This window comes from Rattus norvegicus, chromosome 3 (assembly GCF_036323735.1).
Source record: "Rattus norvegicus strain BN/NHsdMcwi chromosome 3, GRCr8, whole genome shotgun sequence".
NCBI classification, from domain to species: Eukaryota; Metazoa; Chordata; class Mammalia; order Rodentia; family Muridae; genus Rattus; species Rattus norvegicus.
This window is the reverse complement of record NC_086021.1, coordinates 32237004-32262662: the sequence shown is the minus strand read 5'-3', so window position 1 is coordinate 32262662 and position 25659 is coordinate 32237004. Positions and strand designations below refer to the sequence as shown.

The following is a 25659-nucleotide window of genomic DNA, read 5'->3' as shown; positions in this document are numbered from 1 at the left end:
CTGGTACAGCACAAGAACTGGTGATGTATGAGCGCTGCACCTGTCAGAGGACCGCCGACCACCCGGGACTACTGGACCCAGATGGCAGCTCACTCAGAGTCCTGGCTCTTGCTTGGAATGGACCTTCCAGAACAGAGAGGGGGCGGTCCAGATGCCAGTGAGCAATCTCAGGCTCTTATCACGGTGGGAGAGCACCTTTCCTGCTTTACAGGTGGAAACCAAGGTTCAGGGGAGGGGCCAAATAGACAGTGTCCAGGGAGAGGTGAGAACCCAAGACTTCTCAAGCTCAAGCCATAAGCTCTGACAGAGGGATGAGATGAAAACATGAAGCATTAGAGCCCTCCATGCCAGCTCCAGCACTGGGTGGACAGCCTAGATGCTGAGCCCTCATGGCAACCCTCGGCCATCAGGGGAAGCCTCAGCTAGGGAGTGTACAAGGTGCCTGGTTGCCATGGCAGCAGGGGAGCACCAAGCCCTCAGAAAGAAGTGTCTTGGGCCTGTGCAGAGCTACCACAGAGTCAGATTCAGGTCCCAGGAACCCTCCCTGTCAGCCTGAGTTCTGCTATTGGCCAAGTTAGCATTTCAGGAAAGAAAACTAGGCTCGAATGGGGGGGGGGGACCCACCACTTCAGTAATCCAAAGCCTTGTACCCCCCCACCCTGCTGTCCATTTGCAATGGCCACCATCGGGCCAGGCCTGAAAGGGGGCATGCCCCAGTCCTCACAAGGTATAAAACAGACCCAGCTGAAGTCAGACTCACACCATACCATCCAGTTAACACGGGCACTTCCTGTCCCAGGTCCTCTGTACACTTAGTGCATGTAGCTCGCCCAGTATGGTGCCTGGTAGATGAAGGAACACCCAGGTAGGGACAGGCAGAAGCCAGCTCAAGTAGAGCTAGGAAACAGCAGTCAGGACCAGGATTTATCCCTGGCCTGTGAGGACACACCCAGAGCTGGCTGCTGCTTCTATCAGGGCAGGGCCCAGCCAAGGTACATAGATGCAGGGGAGAGGCTGAAGACAGAAATGACTTCCTTGGGCTAGAAAGCAGGTGGAAGGTGGCCAGGCCGGTGGTGTCACACCCGTGCCTCTGAGCAGAAGCTTAAGGACATGCCCAGGGGAATGGCTCTGCCTCAAGGCTAGCTTCACTACCGGCTGTTAGTCTCACGTGGTCCACTCCAGAACTCCTTTTTTTGTTTTTGTTTTTGTTTTGTTTTGTTTTTTAGACAGGGTTTCTCTGCGCAGCCCTGGCTGTCCCAGAACTCATTCTATAGATCAGGCTGGTCTCAAACTCATGATCTGCCTGCCTCTGCTTCCTGGGATTAAAGATGTTGCACCACCACCGCCTGGCAACATGTCCGTTCTACAGGTGAAGAAACTCTGGGGCTCAGAGGGGCTAGGCTGGCATTCCAGCACAGAGGCCTTCCATAGAGCTCAGAGCTCAAGCTCTGTGCCTCTTGGGTTCAAAAGGACAGACTGCCTGCAGGTGTGACCCATAGGACAACGGCTGCCGCCGGCAAAGGCATCAGAAGGAGGGGAGCGTGCCAACAGAACAGCCACAGCCCAGCAGTTCTGGTCCCTGTGCCCTGCTAGAGTGAGCAGCCCTCAGGTTGTCCTTTCTCTGGAGAACTGAGTTTGCTTGGAGCCTTAGCTCCAGCGTTAGGAAGCAATTCATGTCGATCTCTGTCACTCTCACTGTGCTGAGGTGGCTCCCTCCCTTTGGGTACACGCCTGAGAACACAGCATTTGTAAGAGCATCAGAAATCCGACTCAGGGTAGGTGCCAAAGTATGAGCTCTTCAGAGCGCTGCTGAAGCCCCTGCAGAAGCTTCCTCAGAGCTGAGGGTCAGTGAGAGGTCTACCTACAATCCTGAAAACTGTCCGACCACCTCCTGGACAGTCAGTCCCTGCTAGCAATCCGGTTCCTCCTGCTTCCAGAGCTGCCCGGAGGCTCCCAGGAAATAGGCCAGCATGTCTCTCTCAGTGTCCCAGACTGGAGACAGAGGACCAGTACCAGCCATCTGGGCCTCCTCATCCTTGTCTACTGTGCCTCTGAGGAAAGCAACCGTAGGAGAAGGAGATCCTGGGGGCATAGCTTTGATGGCAAGTCTCCTCATGAACATAACAGACTCTGAAGTTCCTGAAGGCTGCCCTTTTAGAGTCAGCCAGGAAGTACCTCTGGAGGATTATCATGTGTACACACACACACACACACGCGCGCACACACACACACACACACACACGCGCGCACACACACATGCACACACACGTGCACACACACATGCACACACATGCACGCACACACACATGCACACACACGCACATGCACACACATGCACACACACACACACACACGCGCGCGCGCGCGCACACACACACACGCACGCGCACACACACACACGCGCGCACACACATATGCACACACACACACACGCGCGCGCGCGCACACATATGCACACACACACGTGCACACACACACACACACACACACACACACACACACACACACACCCTATGTACCTATATCTCTGAGTTTTCAGTGTCTAGGGAAACAAAAGAACCCTGGGGTAAACTAAGAGCTGCACACAGAATGATCAAGAAACCAGACAGCCCAGAGGAAGAATCCCTGGCCTCACTGTGTCCAACCCACACAGCCTTCAGGCATCACAGGCAAGTTGCCAGGGTAAGAAGCCTGCCTGGCCTCCCTCTGCAGTTGACCAGTTTGCTGAGCGCAATCTAATTAGTTGTTTCATTGGTTAAATGGGCTATTAATAGCCCTGACCCCCCCAAAGGACAACATGCATGCAAATTATTTAGCCTAGGCTCTGCTACCAAGCCCTAGCGGCTGCTAGCCATTGTTCCCAAGAGCTCAAAATCTGGGGTACTTTCACCTTCTCCTGGACTCTAAATAAACCTCTCCGTATCTCACTTGGCCAAAGCCTTTTTTGCAGTGCCTGGGTCAAGCTCTATCCATAGCCTTTGCTGGCTGCTACCGCTCACTAGCCATCTCTGCTGTGTCCTGCTCACAGCTCGTACATGGAGCAGGCACCCCAACCCCGATCCCAGGGAACACAACAGTTTGTGCTCAAGTCCCGTCTGCGACCCTTGCTGACGATATATTCATCTAGGTCAGGGACTTCACCTCTCTGCCTCCAGCCTCTTGGCAGATGGCGCTGGCATCTAAACTGGAGGTCTGTGTGAGCCGGGGAACATGGTACCGGTGCCTGCTCCAGATCCACAGATCCTTGCCAGGACGAAGCTGAAGTAAGCCTGTAGCGGAAGCATGAACCTTATGACCTCCCTAAAGCAGGCTGGAGCAGGTCAAGCTAGGTCATTGGTGGCTTGACTTAGAATTGAGAGGGCAGGCAGGTGCCCAGATGTGTGAGGACATCTGGCAACCCCAGGCTTAAGGGGACAAATGACGGAAGAAGAAGGCAGAGACAGAGAGTGAGGGGACTTCAGGCCGTAGACCGGGTCTGCTACCAGGAAATCAGCCTCAGGATGGGGATGGGAGGAAATTATTGGCAAAATACAGGGATTTCCCTGCCCCTCCCCCAGGCGAATGCTAAATGGTCATTGTGTTCAGTTTCCGGCTGTGGCCTCCTCTCCTGCCAGGACCCTGGCTTTCCTGCCCCAGCCAGAAGCTTCCCCTCTGATTTCTAAACAGTGAGCAGGCTGCATGACAACACAGAGGCCTGGAGAGAGGGGTGGCAGAGGAGGCACGGACAGCAGCTACCTGTGCAGGGACAGAACCTTTCGTTAGCCCTGCCACAAAGGGTCAGGCATGAGGTCAGATAGAGCCAGAGAGAAGCCTGACACCCCCTCCAGGAGTGATCAGGCCAGGCCCTTCCAGCACACAAAGCCGGAGACTCTGCCAGACATAATGAAAGCCAGATGAGTGCAGGGCTGGTGGCGGGCCGCCCACTACCAAGCTCCCCGGAGTCCCTCCCCAGCCGCAATGAAGATGAGACCATTGGGTGAATGAGGAGCCTGGCTTGGGACACCTGCCAAGCACAGGAGGCCTCCCAGGCCTGGGGCTCCATGAGCAAAAGCTCCCAAGCATGCTTTGTCCAGACCCTCTCTAGGCAGAGCAGGATAGAGGGCTGCCTTAGGGTTCCATTACCTCTGGAGCATGGTGGGCGGTGCACACTTAGTGGAAGGAAGAGGGCACTGCTCCTACCCACATTGATTACTCCCACCTCCCACATGTAACGGCATGGTCTCCCTTCTCTGAGTCCTCCCAAACTCTTACAAAGTCCTGGTATCAGCACATTTTCTAATCGGGCAGAAATGAATCAAAGGTTACCGTGATTGAACATCTTACACCCTCTTACTGACTGAACCCTTGGTTCCACGCACTGGAGATCAGCACCTTCCACCCCCTTTCTTTCACTGCCTCCTCTGAGTAGCCTTCATGTTCCTGGGTTGTTAGGCCTATGTCTGACTCAGTGATGGGTATTCAAAGGCCCCGAGGTTCCACTCACCTCTGGGGGGTCTAGGACTGTGTTACTACAACCATTTCCTGGTCCACTATATTGTGTGGCTTTCTGGTGTCACATGCCCCATTGACAAGAGTCTGAAATAAGGACAGGCCCTCGTGGTTGGAGCATTCATGCACCACAGAATTTGTAAATAGTGATAGCATGGATGGGCTTAAAGGTCTGATTGATTGCAGGGATTGGTTGGCGTTGTCACCCCTGTGATGGGTGGGCGCAGGTACTGGGATAAATCGCCGGGGTATGGAAATTCAGCTGTGATCCCCAACTGACTGTCCCGGGACTGGTGCAGCAGGGGGATTTCTAAGGAAGAAATCCCCCACCCCCACACAATGCTGCAAAGGACGTTAGACCTCGGTTCACCCACCTCCAGGCGCGGCAGATCGGGGTCGAGCTGCGTGAAGCTGTGCAGCACCACTGGACAGCTGTCAGGGACGCCCACCTCCAGACGCACGGCGTCCCACACGCTGCGGCTGCGCCGGGAGCCGGGAAACAACGGCTCGGCGCCCCCTATGGGCCCGGACGCCTCGGCCCACATGCGCTGCACCATGGACGACTCCCGGTGGCGCGGGTGGCCGGCGGGCCGCGAGACCCGGGGCGGCGTGGGCGCAGGGCCGGCCGGCGCGGCTCCGCGCTGCCTGCGCTCTGCGCCCAGGGCCGGACTCGCTGATGTCAGCTGAGGGTGGGGACTGACTGATGGGGGCGTGGTTTCCGAGGGCCGTAAGCCTCCTCTAGTTGTTAGGCCTGGTGGATACCGCTGGCACTAGGGAGTCTGCGTTGTGTGGGCGGGCCCGTGATGCTGTTTTGCTGAAATCAGATCCACTTCCTGGGAATTCCAGTTACCACACCCCCTAGCTCTGTAGCCTCAGTTTCTTCAACTGGAAAGTATGGGTAATGAAAATGACTTCCTCCAAGAGTGACTAGGAGGGAGGATGTCATGAGGTCACTGGCTATGTGCTCATATACATATGGGGAAGGGTGACCCTGAGTATTTGGGCTAAGTATCCAGAGGGCATTGGCATCCAGTCCAAGTTCCACTGGGAGAGGGGCGCCCAGCTCTGCACAAACTAGGCAGACCTACTGTGCAAAAGCAATGCTAGTTACCTCTAGGTGAGGCTGTATACTTTTAAAAGGTTTGTTCATTTTACTGTATGTGTACAGTTATTTGCTATGCAAGTGTGTACACCGCATATGTGCCTGGTGTCTGAGGGGAACGAACTGCCAGCGCCCATATGGGTGCTGGAAACGAAACCCAGGTCCTCTGAAGAACAGCAAGTACTCTTCAGTGCTAAGCCATCTCTCTGGCCCCAGGGCCTAATTTTCTCTGAAATGTTTAACTGTCAGAAAATATTTTTAAGAGCAGGCTCCACTGATAAATATGATTTAAGAAAAAAATAGGCAGATCTGGCTTGGGGCAGAGATCCCATCCCCTAAGGTTGCTGCTGGGGAAAGTCCAGGTGTGTGTGTGTTTGGGGGTGGAGGGGATATCACAGGAAGGCAGTGGCTTCCACACATTCTGTAGGTTTTCCTCAGCCCTATTCCTGGGCCAAGGACCCAGCTGGAAAGTCTGTTCGTGGATATCTCATGCACAGGTACAGAAACACACACATGTGTGGACAGATGCACAGAGGGAGAAACAAAGAAACTCCCTCCCACAGTCCAACAGTTCAAGCCTTTTTACTCTGACCCCCTTTCACCAATGTAAGTGTCCTATGTCCCTGCGTGCTGCCCGAGACCCCACAGGGCTTACACCCTTAGCATCCTCAGCGCCAGCTGTGACTTTCTAGATACTTCCAGAAAGCAAGCCCTCCCCAAGGCCTCCTAAGCTTCCCCTCATGATTACCCCAACCTGCGGGGCATGTCCTTTACGAAGAGCAGGTTGACCCTAAGAGAGCGGATAAGGACAATGTCCTGCAACCCACACCTAAATCCAACCATCACTCGGGGGAACGACAAGAGTCGGAAGGAGGACATCCTCCACACACCAGCAGCCTATAACCTACAAAAATCCAGCCTGTAAGACCGACAGGGGGTAGGGAGGTACACAGAAAGAGGAGATACCAGCCAGTGTGTGGTTTTGTGAACCTGAAATGCACAAACTGACTGCTGGGTAGCAAGGCCCCTCGTACCAGAGAGTGATGCACTCTAAGATACCCAGCAGGATATTGAAATAAGGGGAACAGTGAACTGTGCTAGGTCTCATAATGGTCACAGCAATGGTCCAGGCAGCCAAGTGGCTCACTAGCAAGCAGAGTGTTTGAGTATAGTGGGCAAAGGGATGATTTCACGTCAGGGTCAGGGCGTGGGAAGGGAAGGCTTGATTTCATTAGGCTCCTCAGAACAGCAAGAGATTTGTTTTCTAGAATTTTCCAGTTACTATTGTTGGAGCAGGCTCAACCTTAGGTAGCTTAAGACTACTGCATATTGATGGCATTGAATATTGCTGCTGCTGCTGCTGCTGCTGCTGCTGCTGCTGCTCCTCCTCCTCCTCCTCCTCCGTTTTTTCATTTTTGAGGCAGGGTTTCTCTGCATAGCCCTAGCTGTCCTGGAACTCAGAGATCTGCCTGCCTCTGCCTCCGAGTGCTGGGATTAAGGGCGTGTGTCCCATGCCTGGCTGGACATCTGGACTTGGCTGTTGTTTCTTAGCTGACACAATGGTACGGTTATTGTTAGGAGTTACATGGCGGCTGTGCCTGGGATTTGCGGAGGAACTTATTATCTTATTAAGCTGTATGCTGCCATATTCTCTACCTTGAGTCTATCTGGGATTGCTCCATGATAAAAGTTAAAAGAACAAAGGGGGCTTGGCTGAAAACTTCCCCACTAAGGCCCCTGGGGCTCCCAACAGTCGATAAGGGAGGGTTATAAGCTTTAGACCCTGGGCTAGATTTAAGCCATTTCCTATGTGCTTCACTCTGCCCAGTCACTGACAGGATCCTGAGAACAAAGCAGCCCCAGGCAGTGGGTCCCTGGGGAAACTGAGTCCTGATGCTCACATGTTCATAAGGGAGGTGGGGGACAACCCTGGTGATCGAGGGAGGGTGAGTCTGAAATGTGAGGCTCACCTTAACCCTAACGCCTGGGCTGTCACACAGCACTGCTCTCCTCTGCAGGAGAAGGTTACAAGGAAGGAGCCTCTCTCCCCTTCCTCATCCCAGCCCTCCTGGGAGTGCATCTGGCCCTCACTGGGAGGCACAACAAACCCCTCAAGAACAATGCTGACTTACACAGTTGGGTGATGTCCCTCAAAGAGCGAGGCTTTGAGCTGACAGTCGGAGACTAGAAGCAAGCCAAGAGTGCCTCACACATGTATTTTGTTTGGACTGCAAAGTGTTTTTAAATGTTTGAGCCAACAGTAAAAGGTCAGGTGATTTCACATAAAAATCCGAAATTCAGGCGTCTCCTGTAACTCTGGGTGACCCGACCACACCAGCTGTGTTCCCGAACATGATTAGAGGCTGCGTGGGAGCTAAGCGGCACCTGTGGGCTTTACCCCTGGACACCATCCCTGATTCCCAAATGAGCCCCCAACTGCCTCGGTCCCTGGAGTCTGGCTTCCTGTCTTCTGAACCTCCCCCGAGTAGGATGAAAGTCCACCCTCACCCCACTTTGGTGAGCGCTCACTAGCCCTTCAGGCTGCCAAAGCTGCCCTGTGATGGCTCCCAGGGCCCAGTTCCATGCTGCTGGGTATCAGACTGCCAGACCTGGACACCAGGCAATGTCAGAACAACCACAGAAATGAGTCAACACTTCTTCATACCCAAGCTAGGCCACAGCCAGTGAGGACAGCAGCCGGGTGAGCCCTGATAGAAATCCTTTTGTCCCTCTTGTCTAGGCACAGTGGCCAACACCTGCAACCCCAGCACTGGGGAGGCTGAAGCAGGAAGATCATGAACTTGGAACCAGCCTAGGCCACAGAGCAAGGCCCTGCTTCACAACAGAAGACTTTTCACCTCCGGCTGGCAGGTGAAGGCCTGCCCGCTCATCTGTCTGTTGTTCTACATTTCCAGCTCATGGCATTAGGTCACTGCTAGGGTGTGGCCCAGCTCATCTCCTCTGTCATTTCCCGACTAGGGCATCATCATTCCTGGCCTGCCTGGGTTCTGGGGTGGCCCTGCGTGGGCGTGTGAGCACACACCTTGGTGGGAGGTGACGCACCTGGGCCTGAGTGGCCCAGCTCTACCCTGTGCCCTGCAGTCGCCAGGAGCCTACGTGGAGGAGTGGAGGAGGGAACTGAAGTAGCAACTCCCCCAGGAGGTCATACTGGGTGGAGGGATGTGACATGATTACCCCAAATCTCTGACCTCACATAGAGTTACTGCCCAAGGAAAACTGGAACAAAAGCAGCCTGAAGCTCAGCGGATGCAGGCTCACTGCCAGACAGTGCAAGCCTGACGGTCTGAACCCAGCTACGTTCCAGGGAAGCTGTCTCCTGTCCACCACACATGCACGGTGGCACACAGGCCCACATACATCCCATGTATATGCATACACATAATAAATAAGAGGGGCTGGGGAGATAGCTCAACTGTTAAAAGCACTTACTGCCCTGGAGGAGGACCTAAGTTCAGTTCCCTGCATCCACTGCTAGCTCAAACTCCAGCGAGAGGGGATCTGATGCCCCTGACATCCCTGATATCGAATAGCTATACCCACACGCAGATGCACACATCTAAATATAATTAAAAATATTAAAAATGTTGTCTGTATACAGGAACATGCTAAATGACTGTTACACACACACACACACCAAGAAGCCTGGGGCAATGCTGATGGCCCATGTAAGGACACACATGATTCTGGATCAGCCTCTCTGGGTTCAGCCTCAAGGAATCCACACTCTGGATTTGCTCTCTGTCCCACCAGTGCAGCTCCACACTGGGAGCGCTCACGGTGGTGAAGCCCAGTCTAATTGGCACCATGAGAAGTGTTATTCATGGAGCAAGAACCAATGTCACCCTTATGGCTGCTCCCCCTAGTCACAAAATACCCACTGTGGTTGTTGACAACCCTGGGGATCAATAATGCTTCAGGTACCATGTGAGGTACATGGAGGCAGAGGAGAAAGCCAGTGGGGACACAAACACATAGAAATAGAGACTGAGACTCAGACCTGAGCCCCAGACAGAAAACTGAAGAGAGTAGGAGGCCCGAGGGGCAAGCTCGGGCCTGTGTGGGCTGATCAGAGCAGTCAAGGGACCCACTGAGCACATGCAGAAGCTCCACATGTCCCACAGTCTCATCAGTCCCCCAGGACCCCAGGAAGGCCCTGGCATCAGGCACCCATTCTCTCCCTTCCCTGAAGAGTGGTCAACAGGCTGCCAGCCCTGCCCTCCTTACTCTCAGCCAAGTGCCAGGCGGGAAGCATCCCGGGGGATCTGGAACCTAGCTTTGAGCCCTACTCCCTGCTCCACACATCCTCAGAGCCCCAGGCGCACCTCAGAGCTCAATGTCTCTGCCAAGAAGATAGAGACAATGAGGACAACATACCAGCTCTCCTCGGAGTCAAGAGTCAAGACACAAAAGCTGTGTAATCCAAGAAGCACCAGCCAATGTGAGCTGCTGAGACAGGCCCACAGGCATGCTGCCCCGGCTGGGGACAGGTGGCCAGCCAGAGCTCACACACAGCACCCCAGCCTCTGAGCTGACACTGGGTACAGGAGACTCAGTCTCCTGGTCCTTCTAACCAAACTCCTTCAACCAGTTCTGACAAGGAGAGTAAGGAGCCCTAAGGTGCCAACTCCCATGGCCCAGGCCAGGTCTTAGCTGTGACCTGACAGCTTTTCCCAGCAACACTCACCTCAGCAGAGGGTACCAGCAGGGGTGCCAGACAAGGTGTCGGAGGCGGGGGAGGAGTGGGAGAGCAGGCTGTGGTGTGGCGGGCAATGGCCCACCGCCTGGCAGTCACCACTGAGACACAGGCAAAGAACACTGATCTCTTCCTTCCCCTGGGTACAGGAGGCCTAGCATGGACCGGGTCTGCTTCCCGGGCCATAGTAGGGTGAGAACCCAGTGGGGGAGTGGGCTCTTTGGCCGGCTGTTGGATAGTGTGTCTGTGGCCCTCCTGCCCCAGTGGAGTTGAGCCCCAAGAGTGCCTAGGCCTACTGTCACCTGCATGGCTGTCATACCTGCTGCTGTGACGGGCAAGGCCAGGAATTCCCGCTTGTACCAGCCACAGGGCAAGCAAGGATGAGTGGCCAGGACTCTGTTCTGGGCTGGCCCAGTAATCTAGCTCTAACTTACACCCCTTAGATGGCTCTCCTCCAAGCCTCTTTCCCCAAGACCTCATCCCACTGATCTCCCTTGGGGGCTGGAGGTCTCTACACTGGGATCAAAGCAGCCTTTGATGGGGCAGAGTCACCAAGTGGGCATAAGCCAGGTCTTGGAAGCCCTGCTTCCCCACTCTAAAAGCCTTTCCTGACCACCAAACTCAGAGCTCCTGTCCCGGGTATCTGGCATGGGCTTTTATTTTTTCTTTAAGATGGTGTCTTGTAGCCCAGGCTGACCTCTAACTTTCTATGAACAAGGATGACCTTGAACTCCTAATGCTGGGATTACAGGTGCTGCCAGCCAAGACCAAGTAGGGTGGTAAAAATTGAGTACCGGGGTTGGGGATTTAGCTCAGTGGTAGAGCGCTTGCCTAGCAAGTGCAAGGCCCTGGGTTTGGTCCTCAGCTCCAAAAACAAAACAAAACAAAACAAAACAAAACACCAAAACAAAACAAAACAAAAACAAAAAACAAAAACAACTGAGTACCACCATTGCCAGGATTTTGGAAAAGAGACCTCAGAAAAACTAGGTAGGGTGTCTGTCCAGTCAGAAGGGCAGCGGCAAAGCTGGTGTTAGACTTTAGAGCAACCCACCATCCTTTCCCTAATGTTACTGCAAAACAATCCCTGGAAGCCACTAAACGTGCTCAACACATCCATCGGACACACAAGAACCAGAGTCAGGGAGAGGAGGACTTGGCCAAGGTCTCACTGATCCTACAGCAAAGCCCACCGATCCCCGGATGAAGTCGGCAGAGGCTAGGCTGCATTTTTACCTCCTGGGACTCTGGCAAGACAGGCATCCAGACAGGAGACAGGAAGCAAGGTGGGGGCCGCCAAATCTACAGCTCCCCCAGAGGCACTTCAATCCCCGGTGGGGGTGGTGGAGACCCAGCATACAGACTGGGCCCCACCAGCACCCTAGCTCTATCCTCTGAGCAATCTACAATCATCCAGTGGTCTTCCTGTGCAGAGTGACAGACTGACAGCTGGCTCAAAGCCTTGAGGAGGGAAGATTGCAAGCGCACCCCACACCACACTCCTCCATATTGGCCCCTCTCTCCGGCACTGCCCACCTAGCCATTGGCATTAGCTGGTACAGGTTTACCAGTGAAAAAGGGGTCTCCCACAGAGGCCTGTGGAGGAAGTGGGAAGGGACCAGGAGGCGTTGTGTTAGTGCCTTTGAGGACAAGCATTCATATGGACTTTCTGACCACCAGGCCTGTGCAAGACACAATGCCCGCCTCTGAGGCACACTCCTTATTGCCTGACACTCCCTCATCCCTCCCACCATTCCCCTGGCCTAGTACCCTCATTTCCCCATCAAGCCCCAACCTTTAGCTTAGGCTGCAGGGCTTGATCCTGGGGCTATTCTTATTCTCTGCCTGGGGCAGCAATACTGAGCAGGCTGAGAGGCCTGGAGGGCCTGAGTCACAGCCAGGTCAAAGAACAGCACCAGAAGGACCAGCTGCCACTCCAGAAGCTGGGGTTCCAGGAGGAGGGACCAAAGGGAGGGAGGAGCCAGTTGTCCTCCTGCCCCTCCTCCCGTCTACATGCTCCCGGCCCCACCCTGCCACAGGCTGGCCCGGGAGAGCAGGCCCTTTGTTCCAGGCCCTCAGGAGCCACGTGACACCTGTCACTGTCACAGCCTAGAACCGAGGATGGCCACAGGAGTTCCCAGAGCCACAAGAGTCGGCTTTAGGGGCCGAGTATAGCCCCTGACACAGGGACAAAGCAGCACCCCTGCCTGCACACCAGCGTGTATGCTCCTACCTACTCTCTCAAGACACCCGTGTCATCTGCTCTGTTCTACACACCAGTGGCCCTGGGAGAAGGTACCTGGCCACTCACAGAAGTCTGTGTGGCGTCCCTTGGCCCAGGTGCTAGCATCTGTGGGGGTACTACAGCTGGGGGAGCATCTTCCTGCCTTTCACAGGTGGGGGGCAGGCTCTGAAGGGTGAGAGCCCATTGTTTATAAACAACTGGTGGCTGTTGCTAGGAGCTGTGACTCAGTTGAGTGGTGACTTCCAGAGCTGTTTACTCTGTATAACATCCTGTCCAGGAGGCTGACTAGAGCCAAGTCTCTGTTCTTCTTTCCTGATGCCTGTTGACCTGATGCTTAGGGTCCTACAGGGAAGGGAGGGGTCAGTTCCTCTACCCCCCCCACACACACACCAGGAACTGGCTGTCATTGAGTCACCCCACACATGTTCTTGTGGTCCAGGCTTCAGTGGCTTGTCTGGGGCCAGTGGAGAGCGCAGGCCTCGGGTTAGGGGAGTATGCCTTAGCTCTCTGACCAAAAGGCCCTACCATTGGCTACCATTGTCTGTACTCCTCAGTCCCAAAACAAAATTTATCCGTAGAGGGAATAGATACGGAAGCCCTGGTCCCCAGTCAGGCTGGGCTTTTAACGCTTCTTAGTGAACACAAAACATTTCCTATCCAGCCTGGGCCAGAATGCTGAAGCTGGCATCATTATCTTCATAGTAAAGCTGGGAACATGGAAGCCCAGAGAGGGTAATCTTCCTGAGGTCACGAGGCCATGGAAATGCGCAGACCCTTTCAGTTCCCAGGGCTGCCTGCTTTCTTCTACTCTGAATCAAGTTAAAGGTCAGAAAATATTCCTTGTAGCACTGACAGGTAAATGGCTGCAGGGTTCATATCCCTGAGAACAGTGGTCTGTCATGTGGATGAAGCCTGGGTTGGGATACTGATCTCTGTTTCCCCTGACCACTATCCCTAACCTGGTGGGTGCCTGCTGTCCCAACAGCAGAAGGACAGAAGGACATTAGGTCAGAAGGACAGGTCTTTTTCAACCATGCCACAGTTCAGATTCATGATTTCAGGGAGCCCTCACTTAACAAAACACACCCAGTGTAGACATCACTGAATCACCACAAAGAGTCAGGCAAAAAGGCTCCCTCAGGGTTGAGCAGCAGAGCCAGTCTATCCAATACTGCTGACTGTAGCTGCTGCTTCTAGCTGCTCCTTCCCAAAATCCCTTGCCTTTCTTAAAAAGACCAGGATGCCTTTGTCCTCACAGCGCCACCTATGGTCAGGGTGTCAGGGGAGCATTTCGGGAACTCCTGGGGTTTGAAAGAGCCAGAGCCTCCAAGTGACTTATGGGAAGCTTCATAGAGCCATGGGGTGTTTGTTGCCTTCTCCTGCTCTGGACTGGGGAGGCCAGGAGCACAGCAAGCACATGCCACACCTGCCCCAGCATGGGCTAAGCCTAGGGGGACCAGGTTGGCAGCTGAGGCCCGCCCCAAGCACCTCACAAGAGACTGGCTCACCACAGGGCTTCCCTGTGCTGCTGGCTGCCTTGCTGCCAGGCCTTCCACCAGACCACTGAGTCATGCGGTTGCCAAGAGCTGGAGGACCTGAGAATAACTGCCCGCCCCAGCCACTCCCACTGGCGTTGGCCCAGCAGGATCCAGCACTGCCAAGAGCTTGAAGCTCCTCTTGGGGGCAGCTGCAGTTAGCTCTGCCTCCTGCAGCCTGGGCCTAACCCCCATGATGTCCTGCAAGTAGCCTGCCTCCAACTGGAAAGATCCAAGTGGCAGCTGGGAGCTAGGACATGGACAAAATTCTAAGCCACCTGATGGCTGGGTAGGTCTTTTTTCTTTGTTGGTCCTAGCCCACAAAGAGCGAATTAATCTCTGCCTCACACAGGCTGCACATTTAAAATAAATATTCAGTGGAAACATGACAGGGCCTGGCGTGGGCCACTTGTTCAGAAGAAGGGCACCCCAAAGCTGCTCAGCTGGTCCTCGGAAGAACCAGGCCAGGTGTTTTTTGTTAATTAAGAGCCATGACACCTTTGCAAAATGTAACCAACATGGCTTTGGTGACAAATGCTACAGTTTCTAAACCTGGTCCGTATCTATACTTAACTAGGAAGGTCACAGGATCTGACCATCTAAGACCACAGACCCCCACCCGCACCCCCACCCCCGGCCACACAGCAGCTTGCATTAACATCAGTCTGGTGACACTGTTCAAAAGCCAGTGATACACTATCGAGCAGAGCAGATGCGAACCCACCCATTCTAAGCTGGGGGACACTGCTCTGTTGATAGAGCCCAGTGTGCATGAGGCCCTGGATCGAGCCCCACAAATGCACAAACTGGACATAGTGGTGCACACCTATCATCCTCCCACTTGGGAGTTTGGGACAAGGGAGTGGGGAATTCAAGGGCATCTGTGGCTACATAGAGAGTTGGAGGCCAGTCAGGGTTACATGAGACCCTATCTCAAAACAGACATGTCACAACTCCCCTCAAAGATCCACCTCTCATCCTAGGGCTTCACAAGTAAACTACATGTTTGAAATTGAGAATGGCATAGCAGGGGAAGAGTGGGGTTGGCACAAAGGAGGTCACAGCAACTGTCCACAAGCCAAGGGGCCCTAAGCTTTATGGGCACAGCAGCTGTGGTGTCCTGCTTCTCACCTATGTCCACGGCTAAAGTGTGCTTGAAGGCAGGGACTTCTCACAAGTATTGACAACTAAGGGGATGCACACACGTGTAACAGCACACACACCAGCACTGCTGGGTCAACCTGCAGCCTTCCTTCCTTCTGACGCTAGAAGGGATGGGAGCTGGGTACCTGCCCCTGGAGGACCGGGACTCTGCTCCCGGCATGGTAGGTGCCTGACTCGGCACTGGTGAGTACCTGCATAGACAGGTGGATCTGAATGTCCTTGTGGCTCCTGTGGCTTCCAAATTCTTGGACTCTAGTCACAATTCCTCAGGACCATGAGAGCGAGCTTCACAGAGGAGGAAGGGTGCATTGTGTGCCCACCTGATCCAGCAGACGCGTTGTCTCGCCCCAGAGGAGAGTGAAGCAAAACACCAAAGCACGGGAAGGTAGGGGAGGTGGCAGCCAGGCTCTCTGGGAAACAGCCGCCCTTTTCCCTAGAACAAGAGCCAGGTTCTTCCCAGAAATCATCTTGCTCTGAGATGCCAAGTCAGCTCTGGTTCAGCACAAGGATCTTCCTTCTTTCCTGGCTGGCCAGAAGCAATTTTAGGCAGTGGCTCTCTGGCCATCGGCTAACTATAGGTTGTTCTGGTGCAGCTTGGCCCGAGCAGAGAAGCCCACACCAAGGGTCAGCAGAGAGCTGGGAGAGGCTGTGGGTGAGTGGAGCCCACAGCCAGGCTCTTGTGCCCAGCAGGGCATGGTCATCCAGGGTTCGGGAACCACAGGAGTCGGGACAAATGGGCCCTTGTGGTGCGGGGGGACTGTTTGCTGTGCCAGGGACACTGCGTGCCCAGAGCTGTCACCAGTCTGCAGCCCAGGGCTGGGAAGCAGACTACCCTTTCAGAAGGACCTCCTGAGTTGCCCTGACCTAAGAGGGCTTGGGACTGCAGCTGGATGCCAGGAGATGGCAGAGCTGGTGCCTGCTGCCCTCTTTCCCACAGAACTTTTCCAGCAAGGAAGTTCCCCAGCCTGGGGGCTGGTACTGCTTGGTTCCCCACCTCCACCCCCAGCCCCCAGCTACCTGCTGGCTCTCTACCAACCCTAGAATTTTGTTCCTCCATTGGTGTCTTTCCAGAAGGCAAGACTCTCAGATGCTCATATCTGGGAACCTAACAGAAGAGCAAATTGCCAGGTCTCCTCTCCTGTTGGGGCCTGCCAGAGGCTGCCTGGTCTCCATGTCCCCATCTGGAATGACCATGCACACCAGGCACTATGTAGAGCCCTTCCCAGCCACTGAAATGCCAGGTGAGCTGTGAATGGTTATCAACATAGGAACAGATCAGGAAACGGACACTGAGGCAGCGGAGGGCAAAGGCTCACCTCCTCACTCCACAGCCAAGATGTGACAGGCCCTGCACACAGCTACTTGTCCCTTCACGTATATACACATTGGCTCAGTCACCTGTAGGTCTGTCCTGTCTGGGGACACACACACTAGTGGACCACAGTGACAAGGGCCTGGATTTGCTGAAACATGGGACAGGGAGATATTCCCGAGCCACTGGCATGCACACAAAGCACACACTGATGTGCGTCCCACACAAGGCAGCAAGCGACACAGCCGCTCCATCTTGAAGCTGAGGCCTGGAAGGCCTAGCATCTTTCCCACACACCTACCCAACAAGGGCAGAGTGAGTGTGACCCGGTGGCTCACTCTCTCAGCGCCTACATCCAGCACCTGTTCCTGGCAGGGCTGCTGGGAGCAGTGCAGGAAGCGAGGGCTCCGTGAAGGGATTTCCCAGCCCTGGCTGCCAGGAAGGAAACACTCTCAGAAAGAATCCCAAGGCGTTTTGAGGCTATGAATCTTAACCCCTTCCTACTGGACTCTACCTGCCCACATGCTCCCTCCAGCCTCCGGGTGTCACTCTGGCCACCCAGGGCTGCTCTAAGCCAGCTGAACCACCTTGCTCTTAAAGACCAATTCTGAGCATGGATGTTCAGTTCAGAGGCCAGTAATGGGCCCTTGGGAGGCAGTGGATGACGGCAAGGCCGCCTCAAATGGCTCAACTTTTCAGGGTCTGTCTGGAAATATTTATGGATTCAATTCAAAGTCTGCAAGTATTCCTGCCTGTTGCCTGTTCCAAGGGCAGTCACTCCTGCATCTATCAGGCCTATAGAATCCTGTAGCTATATGCCATCATACACTCCCTGTTCCTTTGGTGTCTGAGCACCTTCACGCATACTCCATGTCTTTAAGTCTGCAGGGGAGATCCTGGAGGCTCGGTGTTAAAGAGCCTGTCCAGGTCCAAGCCAGGATTCCCACCAGCCTGGATTCATCCTCCCTTCTGACTTCCAGACCTGCTAGCACCTACCCCTCCTTGTGACAGGGGATAGAAGATGAGGCTGACAACCAGGGCTGGGCCTCAGCCAGGCATAGGTCGATTCCTTTAGAATGGATTCCTTTCAGGTGGGGAGAGCCCCAAGGCCTCAAAACCCTTTCTTCTCCGCCCTCCCAGTTTGAACTTTACGGGATATCTCACCCACCGGCGGTCTCTTGGGACATGTTACCTAGGCTCAGGATGGAATTTTAGAAGAGATAGAAGAGGAGGTAGGTTAGACAGGCTCACTTCTCCTCATCTCCTTTGGTAATAAAGGCACTACTAAGAGAAATGGCTCAGCTCTTTGCAGGAGAGAAGACTCTGGGTTCCAACTCAGGTAGAGGAGAGCAGAGAGAGGACTCACTCCTCTCACCTAGCTCCAGAAGAACAAGAAGCCTCGGTTCCTTTAATTATGCACCCAGTCTAAAGGGCATGGCTACGAGGCCAGGGGGCAAAGCTGTGCAGAGGGTAGGGTGCCCAAGCAGTGGTGGGTTGGGGCTCTAATTTCATTCCCTCCATGCTGGGATGGCATGAGCAGGGACAATCTTGGTCACTGTTTACCCCACTCTTCCCCTTGGTGAAGCCCCTATCATGGGCTTGCCCAAATTGTGCCTCTGTCCCTCCCAGAACAAGCAAACTTTGCTCAGGTCAGAGGCCAGGCCATAGCCCAAGGTTATCCAGTAAGAGACTGAGCGACTGTGACTCCTCCTGGGTCAAGGAGTAACCAACAGCTCACTCCCTGCTGCCACACCCAGATAGAATGGCTGGAGGTTGTATCCTCACATCTGCCCCTCCAAAAAGTCCACCAGCGGGCTGGAGAGATGGCTCAGCGGTTAAGAGCACCCGACTGCTCTTCCAGAGGTCCTGAGTTCAATTCCCAGCAACCACATGGTGGCTCACAACCATCTGTAAAGAGTTCCAATGCCCTCTTCTGGTGTGTCTGAAGACAGATACAGTGTACTTATATATAATAAATAAATAAATCTTTAAAAAAAAAAAAAAAAGTCCACCAGCTCCTTCCTGCCCTCTCCTCTATGCTGCAAGGCCAGTCCAGGTGGTCAGACGCCGCCTCTTGCTCAACTCTGTGCCCGGGCAGCCTTCTTCCAGCACCGGGTTGGGCTCCGCAAATGAACTTAGCACCTAAGGGAACCTACAGTTACACAGTCCCTTGCAGGGAAGCCAGCGGTAGGAAATTCCTTGGAGAAAGGGGAAGAAGGAGAGAGAACAGTCAGGTTCTGAAGGATGGTGGCACTCATCTTTATCCCAGCATGTAGGAGGTAAACGCAGGTAGATCTCTGTATATTCAAGGCCAGCCTGATCTACATGGTGATATCGTTCTCAAAAAAATATACAAACGAAAAACACAGACTAGCTTAGCAATCATCTCAGGATATTTAGTACTAAAGCCCTGAGTCTGGTGCCCAGCTGCACAGACAGTGTGCTGGAAGCCAGTTGCCTCAAGTTGAAGCCCTGGAATCTACTGGCTGAGGCGGACTCAGGCAAGTGCAGGCCCTGGGCCCGATTTCTCACATCCCATGCAAGTCCCCAAAAGTGACATTAACTTTCAGGGTAGCATTTATGTTTAAAGTGTTGAGCACACAGGAAGAGAGGCGAATGAGTCACAGGTGGAGAAACAGGCTAATAAGAATTATTATGCTGGGGTCACCTGGCCAGTTAGTCTCAAAGCTGGTTTAGGACAACAGCCTTGTACTCTAGGCGGTCCAGGGGACTCTCGGTCTTTGCCATATCCGAGATGCCACCTTGCCCCAGGACTAGGGAATCTGGGACTACAGGTGTTTGTGTATGGGCTGGGGTGTTGTTAAAACATCACACCTGTCCCTCTAGTATGGCTGGCACCAGGTTACAACTGACTGTAGCTCTGATTCTGAATTTTCTGACATTCTCACACTGTCCACAGTCACGCAGACATTCAGAAAACGGCACTGGTTGCTAGGGGACTGGCCTGACGGTAGGCAGCTGCAGCCTGGGGTGACAGGAAGAGGGAGTAGACTGGGGTTTCTCTCAGAAACGATTCAGGGGGTGAAGGCTGCTAGGTCCTGTGTGGAGGTGTGGGTGAATCAACCTTAAGAGGTACCCAAGCAAACTCAGAGCTAAGAGCCACACACAGGCGGTGGGAAAACCCCTAGCTGGGAGCCTTCCTGCAGGTATTTTGGGGGACTGTGGTTGCTAAGCAACTGTACTAGGTTGCCATGGGAACTCTCCCTTCTTCTGGGGCTTGTCATTTTTAAGGGGATGTCACGTTCCTTCCCATCTCTACCTCTTCAGGCTGTCTCAGCTACCTGTAAGGGGACCTGGAGGCTCCCCAAACCTACCTTGCCCACAAGGAAGCCACCTAGCCATACCTCTAAGAAAAGACTCTTGGATTTTTTGGGGGAGAGGGGGAAAGAGGTCTCACAATGTACCTCAGGATGACCTTGAACCCATAATTCTCCTGCCTCGGCCACGATTAGAGGCGTGGGCCACCGTGACCCTCTAAGACAGCCTCTTGAGGCCCCAGACCCAACACAGCACAGAAAGCAGAGCTAAGGCCCTCATTAAAATTAGGGGATGAGAAAACCGTCTAGGTTGGTTTGCATCTCCACTCCCGCTAACCACCACCTCAGGGCCTTCCCACCCTGCCAGGGCTCTGACTACCGGAAGCCCAGTATAACTAGAAAGCATTCCTGACACTAGCCCTGGTGCCTGGCCCCTCCCTGGCTTGTCTGTAAAGGAGTGTCACCTGGGGCTTGTCATTATCCAGCTAAGGGTTGTCCCCATGCCCAGCCAACCAGTGTCCCCACCCAGAAGTAAAGTGCCAGCCTGGAGGGAGAAGCGAACCTCACAGAGCTCTTGGCAGATGATTAGAGGCTAAAGTGCAGTCAAGGGGTACCAGGACTCCCACCGCTCCCTGGCATGGGATCCTCACCCACCAGACTTCAGACAGCTGAGCTGAAGCTGAGCTCAGGTCCCGAGGCCTCCGTCATACCCTCTCCCATCAGACCAGCTCCTGGCCCCATATTCCTGCCCTGTGTTCCTCTTTATGACTTGTTTGGTGACAGGCTGAGGTGCTGTCCATGGGAGAACTGTTTGGAAACTGCAGTAGGCCAGGACAACTTACTGGTGAAGATCCAGAGGGAAGCGAAGTCCAGGCCCCAAGGAGTGTTTGTGTTGGAGAGAGGGGTGGGGGACGAGCTCAGGTCTCCTCCTCAATGGCTATCAGTAACACCCTGCGGCTCACCCACTTTGATTCTGATTTCCTTCAGTGTGTGTCACCAGTGACGACTCCTGACCTGTTTACAGTTTGCTTGGTCTCCTGGTAACCAGGTGAGCCTTTGTGGAAACTCAGTACCGGGCAGTGCAGTTCTGGACCTACACACCAGAAGTCACAGCGCCACCTACTGGTGCTACCCTTGGTAGCCTCCAAGCCTTCCTACAGGGGTGAAATTCCTGCCACATCCTCAAATGCCCCCTAAGACCTGAAGGAACCTGGCCTTCTCCATACCCTCACCCCAGGCTCAGCTGTGTCCTTCCAAAAGACCTTGGGTCCTGCAGATACAGTCAACACAAGGCTAGACTGGGATGGGTTAAATCAGGCAGAGTTCATCCTAACACACACACACACACACACACACACACAAAGAAGGAGAGGGAGAGGGAGAGGGAGAGGGAGAGGGAGAGGGAGAGGGAGAGGGAGAGGGAGAGGGAGAGGGAGAGGGAGAGGGAGAGAGGGAGAGGGGCAGTCCTGTGAAGGCAGAGGACTTGGAGTGACATGTTTGGGGGGTGGGATTTAAAAAGCTAAGGACTACATCCATGCCAGAGGCTGAATGCTCTCCTGGAGCCTGAGGACAGGACTCAGTGGTGTTGATGCCCTGCTTTTTAGGCCTCTAGAACCATGAGAGCAGGTTTCTGTTGCACACGGTCATCCTGTAAATGGCATCTTGGCTAGAGACACTAACACAATGTACCAGGTCTGTCACCTATTCATCACTGTCATGCTTACCTACTTGACTCCTGTCTCACTCCCTGATAGCTTTCTGCACTGCTCTTCCTGCCTTCTCTGGTGTGGCCGGCCTATGAGGTACACAAGCAAATGGACAATGGGTCTCTGTCTCTACTCCATGTCCGCTACTTTACCAAGTTCAGACGACCAGAAGAGTCAGAAGCTGGGGAGGTGGCCCAGGGGTTACAGGGCCGGGACCGACCCAGTCAAATGCCTGATGGGTGCAGCTATCCAGCTATAACTCTAGCCTCAAAGGGTAGAGACAGGGATCTCCAGAGCAGGCTGGCCAGCAAGACTGGTCATATTAGTTGAGACCCTGCCTCAATGAATACAGCACCTACCATATTCGTGGCCCACACATGCGTCTAAGCCCGGTGTGGTGGAGTTCCCGAGCACCTGGAGGAAGATCTCTGTGAATTCTGGGGTCTAGAGAGTGAGGTGCAGGACAGCTAGTGCTATATAGAAACCCTGTCTCAAAACGAACAGACCAAAACTACGAAAAGCAAATGATCGAAACACATGCATGCATAACATACATGCACATATGTACACATACATGTGTAACACACATACATGAAAACGGAAAAAGAGTCAAGAGACAGCAGCATGCGTGGAGCCGGGAGTGACAGCAACGAACACAACAGCAGGTGAGGAGGTGGCAGCTTCGTGCCGCTCATGGTCACCCCGGTGCGAGGACAACCCGTCTGTGTCCACATCCCTAGCCCTTCAATCTCAGGAGGTGAAAGGCCATATGGGTCACCCATCTTGGCCCTCTGTTTTCCTGGGGTAGCCATGGTGCCTCTCAGGGCCTGCCTGGTCTCCCATGAGCACAGTGGAGGGGGGGTGTTCATTCCGGCTGTGTGTATGAGATGACACCGTAACACTTGGGGGTTGCTGTCAGCTGTGACTAAAACACAACCTTAAGAATCACGGGCAGGGATGGAAAGTGGCGGGGATATAACCCACAGCACTCCTGGCTCTGGGCAGGGTGCAGGGACAGTCATGCCCTTTTTGGTCCCGTCCCCTTGTCTACACACTGGAGGGTTGACAAAGTCAGGCAGTGCCACTCTGACACACACCTCCCCGTGGCCTGCGTGCACACTAAGTCTTCCGAAGCTCAGCCCATACCTCAACCCAGAATGCCTCCCACTGACCTGCCTTTCCTAACTCCATCCCCTGAAGTGTGCTGGATCTGACCAGCTTCCAACCAGCAAGTACTGTGACCACAAGGCCACCACCAATATTCGGTTTAGAAGTGGAAGTATTTTATGTCTTACTGGCTTTCTCTTGTTTCTTCCTGGCCCTCCATCTTCCCTGCCGGGTTCTGAGGAAGCAGGTTCTGATGTTATGCGCTGTCCTACAGAAAGGCAGGTCCACGTGGCAAAGAACCCACAGAGGTATCATACCCATGGTCAACACAGATCTGAGGTCCAAGGCCCTACTGGATCCTACCAGTCACATATGAATGAGCTTCAGGGCGGTTCTTCCCAGCTGAACCAGCGAGGGTCTTGTAACACGAAATGGATTATTTTCAAGGTCTGGGGGCCATTCGCTGTGAGTTAGGGGCAGACTCTCGCACCCTGGAGGATAAGCAGAACTTCTGCTTGTCCTCTTGCATTCTTAGGAATTCTCGAAGAACCTATCTACAGACATCATTTTAAGAGCCACACCCAGGAGCAAGGCAGCCACTGGTTAGAGTTCTGGCACGCAAGGTACACTACGTGAAAGGACAAGAGGAAGCTGGGGTCCTTATACCCAGCTCACTCTGAGGACAGGGGTGCTAGTTGGGAGAGGCCTAGAAGAGTGGAACACACAACACCCAAAGAATGACTCTTGGAACTCTGCTCCCCCTCAAGTTGCTCCATTGAGTACAAGGACACTGCTGCCCCCCAGTGGCCAGTACCGACACTACAGCCCCCAGGCAAGGAACCCTGAAAACAAAACACAACCTTTTGTTTGCGTGTTGTCAAGGTAGCAAGTCTCCCAGGCCCCAGCTGGGCAAAGGAACAGGACCTGTAGGTTTCAGGGGTTACCACAAAGACCTCAGAAGCCTCATTTCTCCCCTCTTTCCTTCTGATGCCTCTGGGGCTCTGGCTCACTCAGGAGGCCTCCTCTTTCAGTCTAGGAAATGACTCGGACCCCATTTCCAAATAAGAACCACACATTCTAACGAGGGTGGTGGTCTTGTCCCTGGACCCTGGAGGAATGGTCTAGAGTTTTGTCTCCCTGAGTTACCCTGGCCTTTAAGTCACTCAAACCCTAAGGCCACTCGCTCTCTGCTCACCAAGTCCACCAGGGGGAAGGCATTTTCCTAGAATTCTTATGGGTCATTGAAGGACCAAAGCCAAAAGACATTCCACAAGCCCCTGGAACGCCCCCGGGGAGGGGGCGGTCCCAAAGGCTAAGCATCCTAACGTGCAAAGGAGGAAACTGAGGTCTCCTCCGCAGCCTCCTTCACACTAAAGACCTCCGCCCTGCCCTCCAGGCTAGTCTGAGGATGGTCCCTGACAAGCAGACCCTGGGAATCTTAGCATCTCTCTGTCCACAGCGCCTGCCGTACAATAGGCACCCCCAATGTTGCTAGGAGACTGGACGCCTCAGCCCCAAGACAGAGCTGCCTCCTGCCTCTTCTTCCACCTCACCACACCACCTCCACTGTCCCACCCTCCTCGGAAACCTAGAAAGTCTGTAGAATCTACCGAGAGTGAGTAGGGGTGTGGGCTCGTGCCCGGGTGGGCTCCACGAGGAGGGGTTAGCCAGTGTTACCCAGGACCTCAGGAGACTCTCATTCCTCTCCGCGAGGTTAGAGCCCTGATGACCCCAGGGGCCGGAAGCCTTTCCCTCTCCGCTCGTCTCCGCCCACCTGGCGTGTTTCTTTCCAGACCTCAGTTTCTCGATTGTACTAAGACTGGTTGGAACAGTGTTAAGTGCACGCTCTGCGTGGATGCGGTCACTCTCGCTCTCCAAGTGGGTACGGGCCTTGTCCACGCCCACGGCTACAGGGCCCCACGCCAACTCACCTGGCAATCTACCATCATCCTCAGCCTCGGCAGCTCATCGCCAGCCCCAGGGCGCGGCCCGGGACTCGCAGAGGCCGCTCGCCTCGGCCCGCGCGCGGCGCAGCGGGGCGTCCGGCTGCGGGGCTCATGGCGCGGCCTCCGGTCCTCGCCAGGCCCGGAGCTCCGCGGCTCTCGCCAATGCCGCTCCCATTGTCTGCACCGCGCCTCGCCTCGCCGCGCTCACGGCCTTTTAGGGCCTCGCTGCTCGGTTCCGCCGGAGCTCCCGGGGCTCGGGACGAGTGGGCGGAGACAGTGCGGCCCCGCCCCGGCCCCGCCCAGCTCGCCCGCAGGTGCGAGGGGCGGGCCCCGGTGAGCGAGCTCGGGGACGCGCTCGACCTCCTTCCTTGCGGGACGCTGAGGACTAGACCGGGGACGTCCGCCTGGTGTCCACGGTCCGGCGCGCGCACGTGACCCCGCCTAGCCGCGCGCACGCGCCGCACACCGATCGCTTCACTGGGCTGGTCTCCCCTGTCTCTCAGGCTAGCTGCCTGCGTTGTACTCCAACCCCGGCAGAGTTTAGAATCACCATCACCGGTGCGGAGTCTGGGTGGACATGGAGATCCTAGACACTTTGTTACCCAGGTACCTTGTCGCCACCTGCAGGACTCAGCTTGGTGGCAGTAGACTCTGAGCCTGGCTGGAAAATCAAGTCGCTCCTTCCAGTCCCTGGACCTCCATCTCTTCTATCCCTTTTTTTTCCATGTCACTACAGATAATCAGGTTGCCTCTGGCTGGTATGAGGGTTAGAACCTAAAAGGAGGTTCTTGTACCTGGGTATGTGCAGGTGTTGGGTAGAAGAAAGTTTCTTCTACCAAGAAGTCCTTGATCACTCGGGATTAAGCCTCCTTTTAGGAGTTGGAGAGATGGTTCAGCTAGTAAGAACGATTGCTGCCTTTCCGGAGAGCCCAGGTTCAGTCAGCACCCATCCTGAAGCTCCAACACTGTCTTCTTGCTTCCATAGACACTAGCATACATTCACACATACACACATACACCTAAATAAAAATAATTCTTGCTGGGTGTGGTGATGCACACCTT

General features: G+C 54.5%; 1 protein-coding gene across 8 annotated transcripts in view; it reads right to left on the bottom strand.

Moving 5' to 3' along the window:
* The window catches only part of Ralgds (ral guanine nucleotide dissociation stimulator), a 40402-nt gene extending 15383 nt beyond the window's left edge, over positions 1-25019 (bottom strand). Inside the window, exon 1 of one of the 8 annotated variants that reach the window (XM_006233752.3) lies at positions 24583-25019. In XM_006233752.3, coding sequence (XP_006233814.1) covers positions 24583-24600 — 18 coding nt within the window. In that variant the 5' untranslated portion in view covers positions 24601-25019. Of the gene's footprint in view, positions 1-4862; positions 5247-15439; positions 15947-24582 lie in introns of those variants that run through there. The other 7 variants (XM_006233753.3, XM_006233751.5, XM_063283357.1 and 4 more) reach the window with 7 other exon arrangements.
* Between the last annotated feature and the right edge of the window lie 640 nt (positions 25020-25659).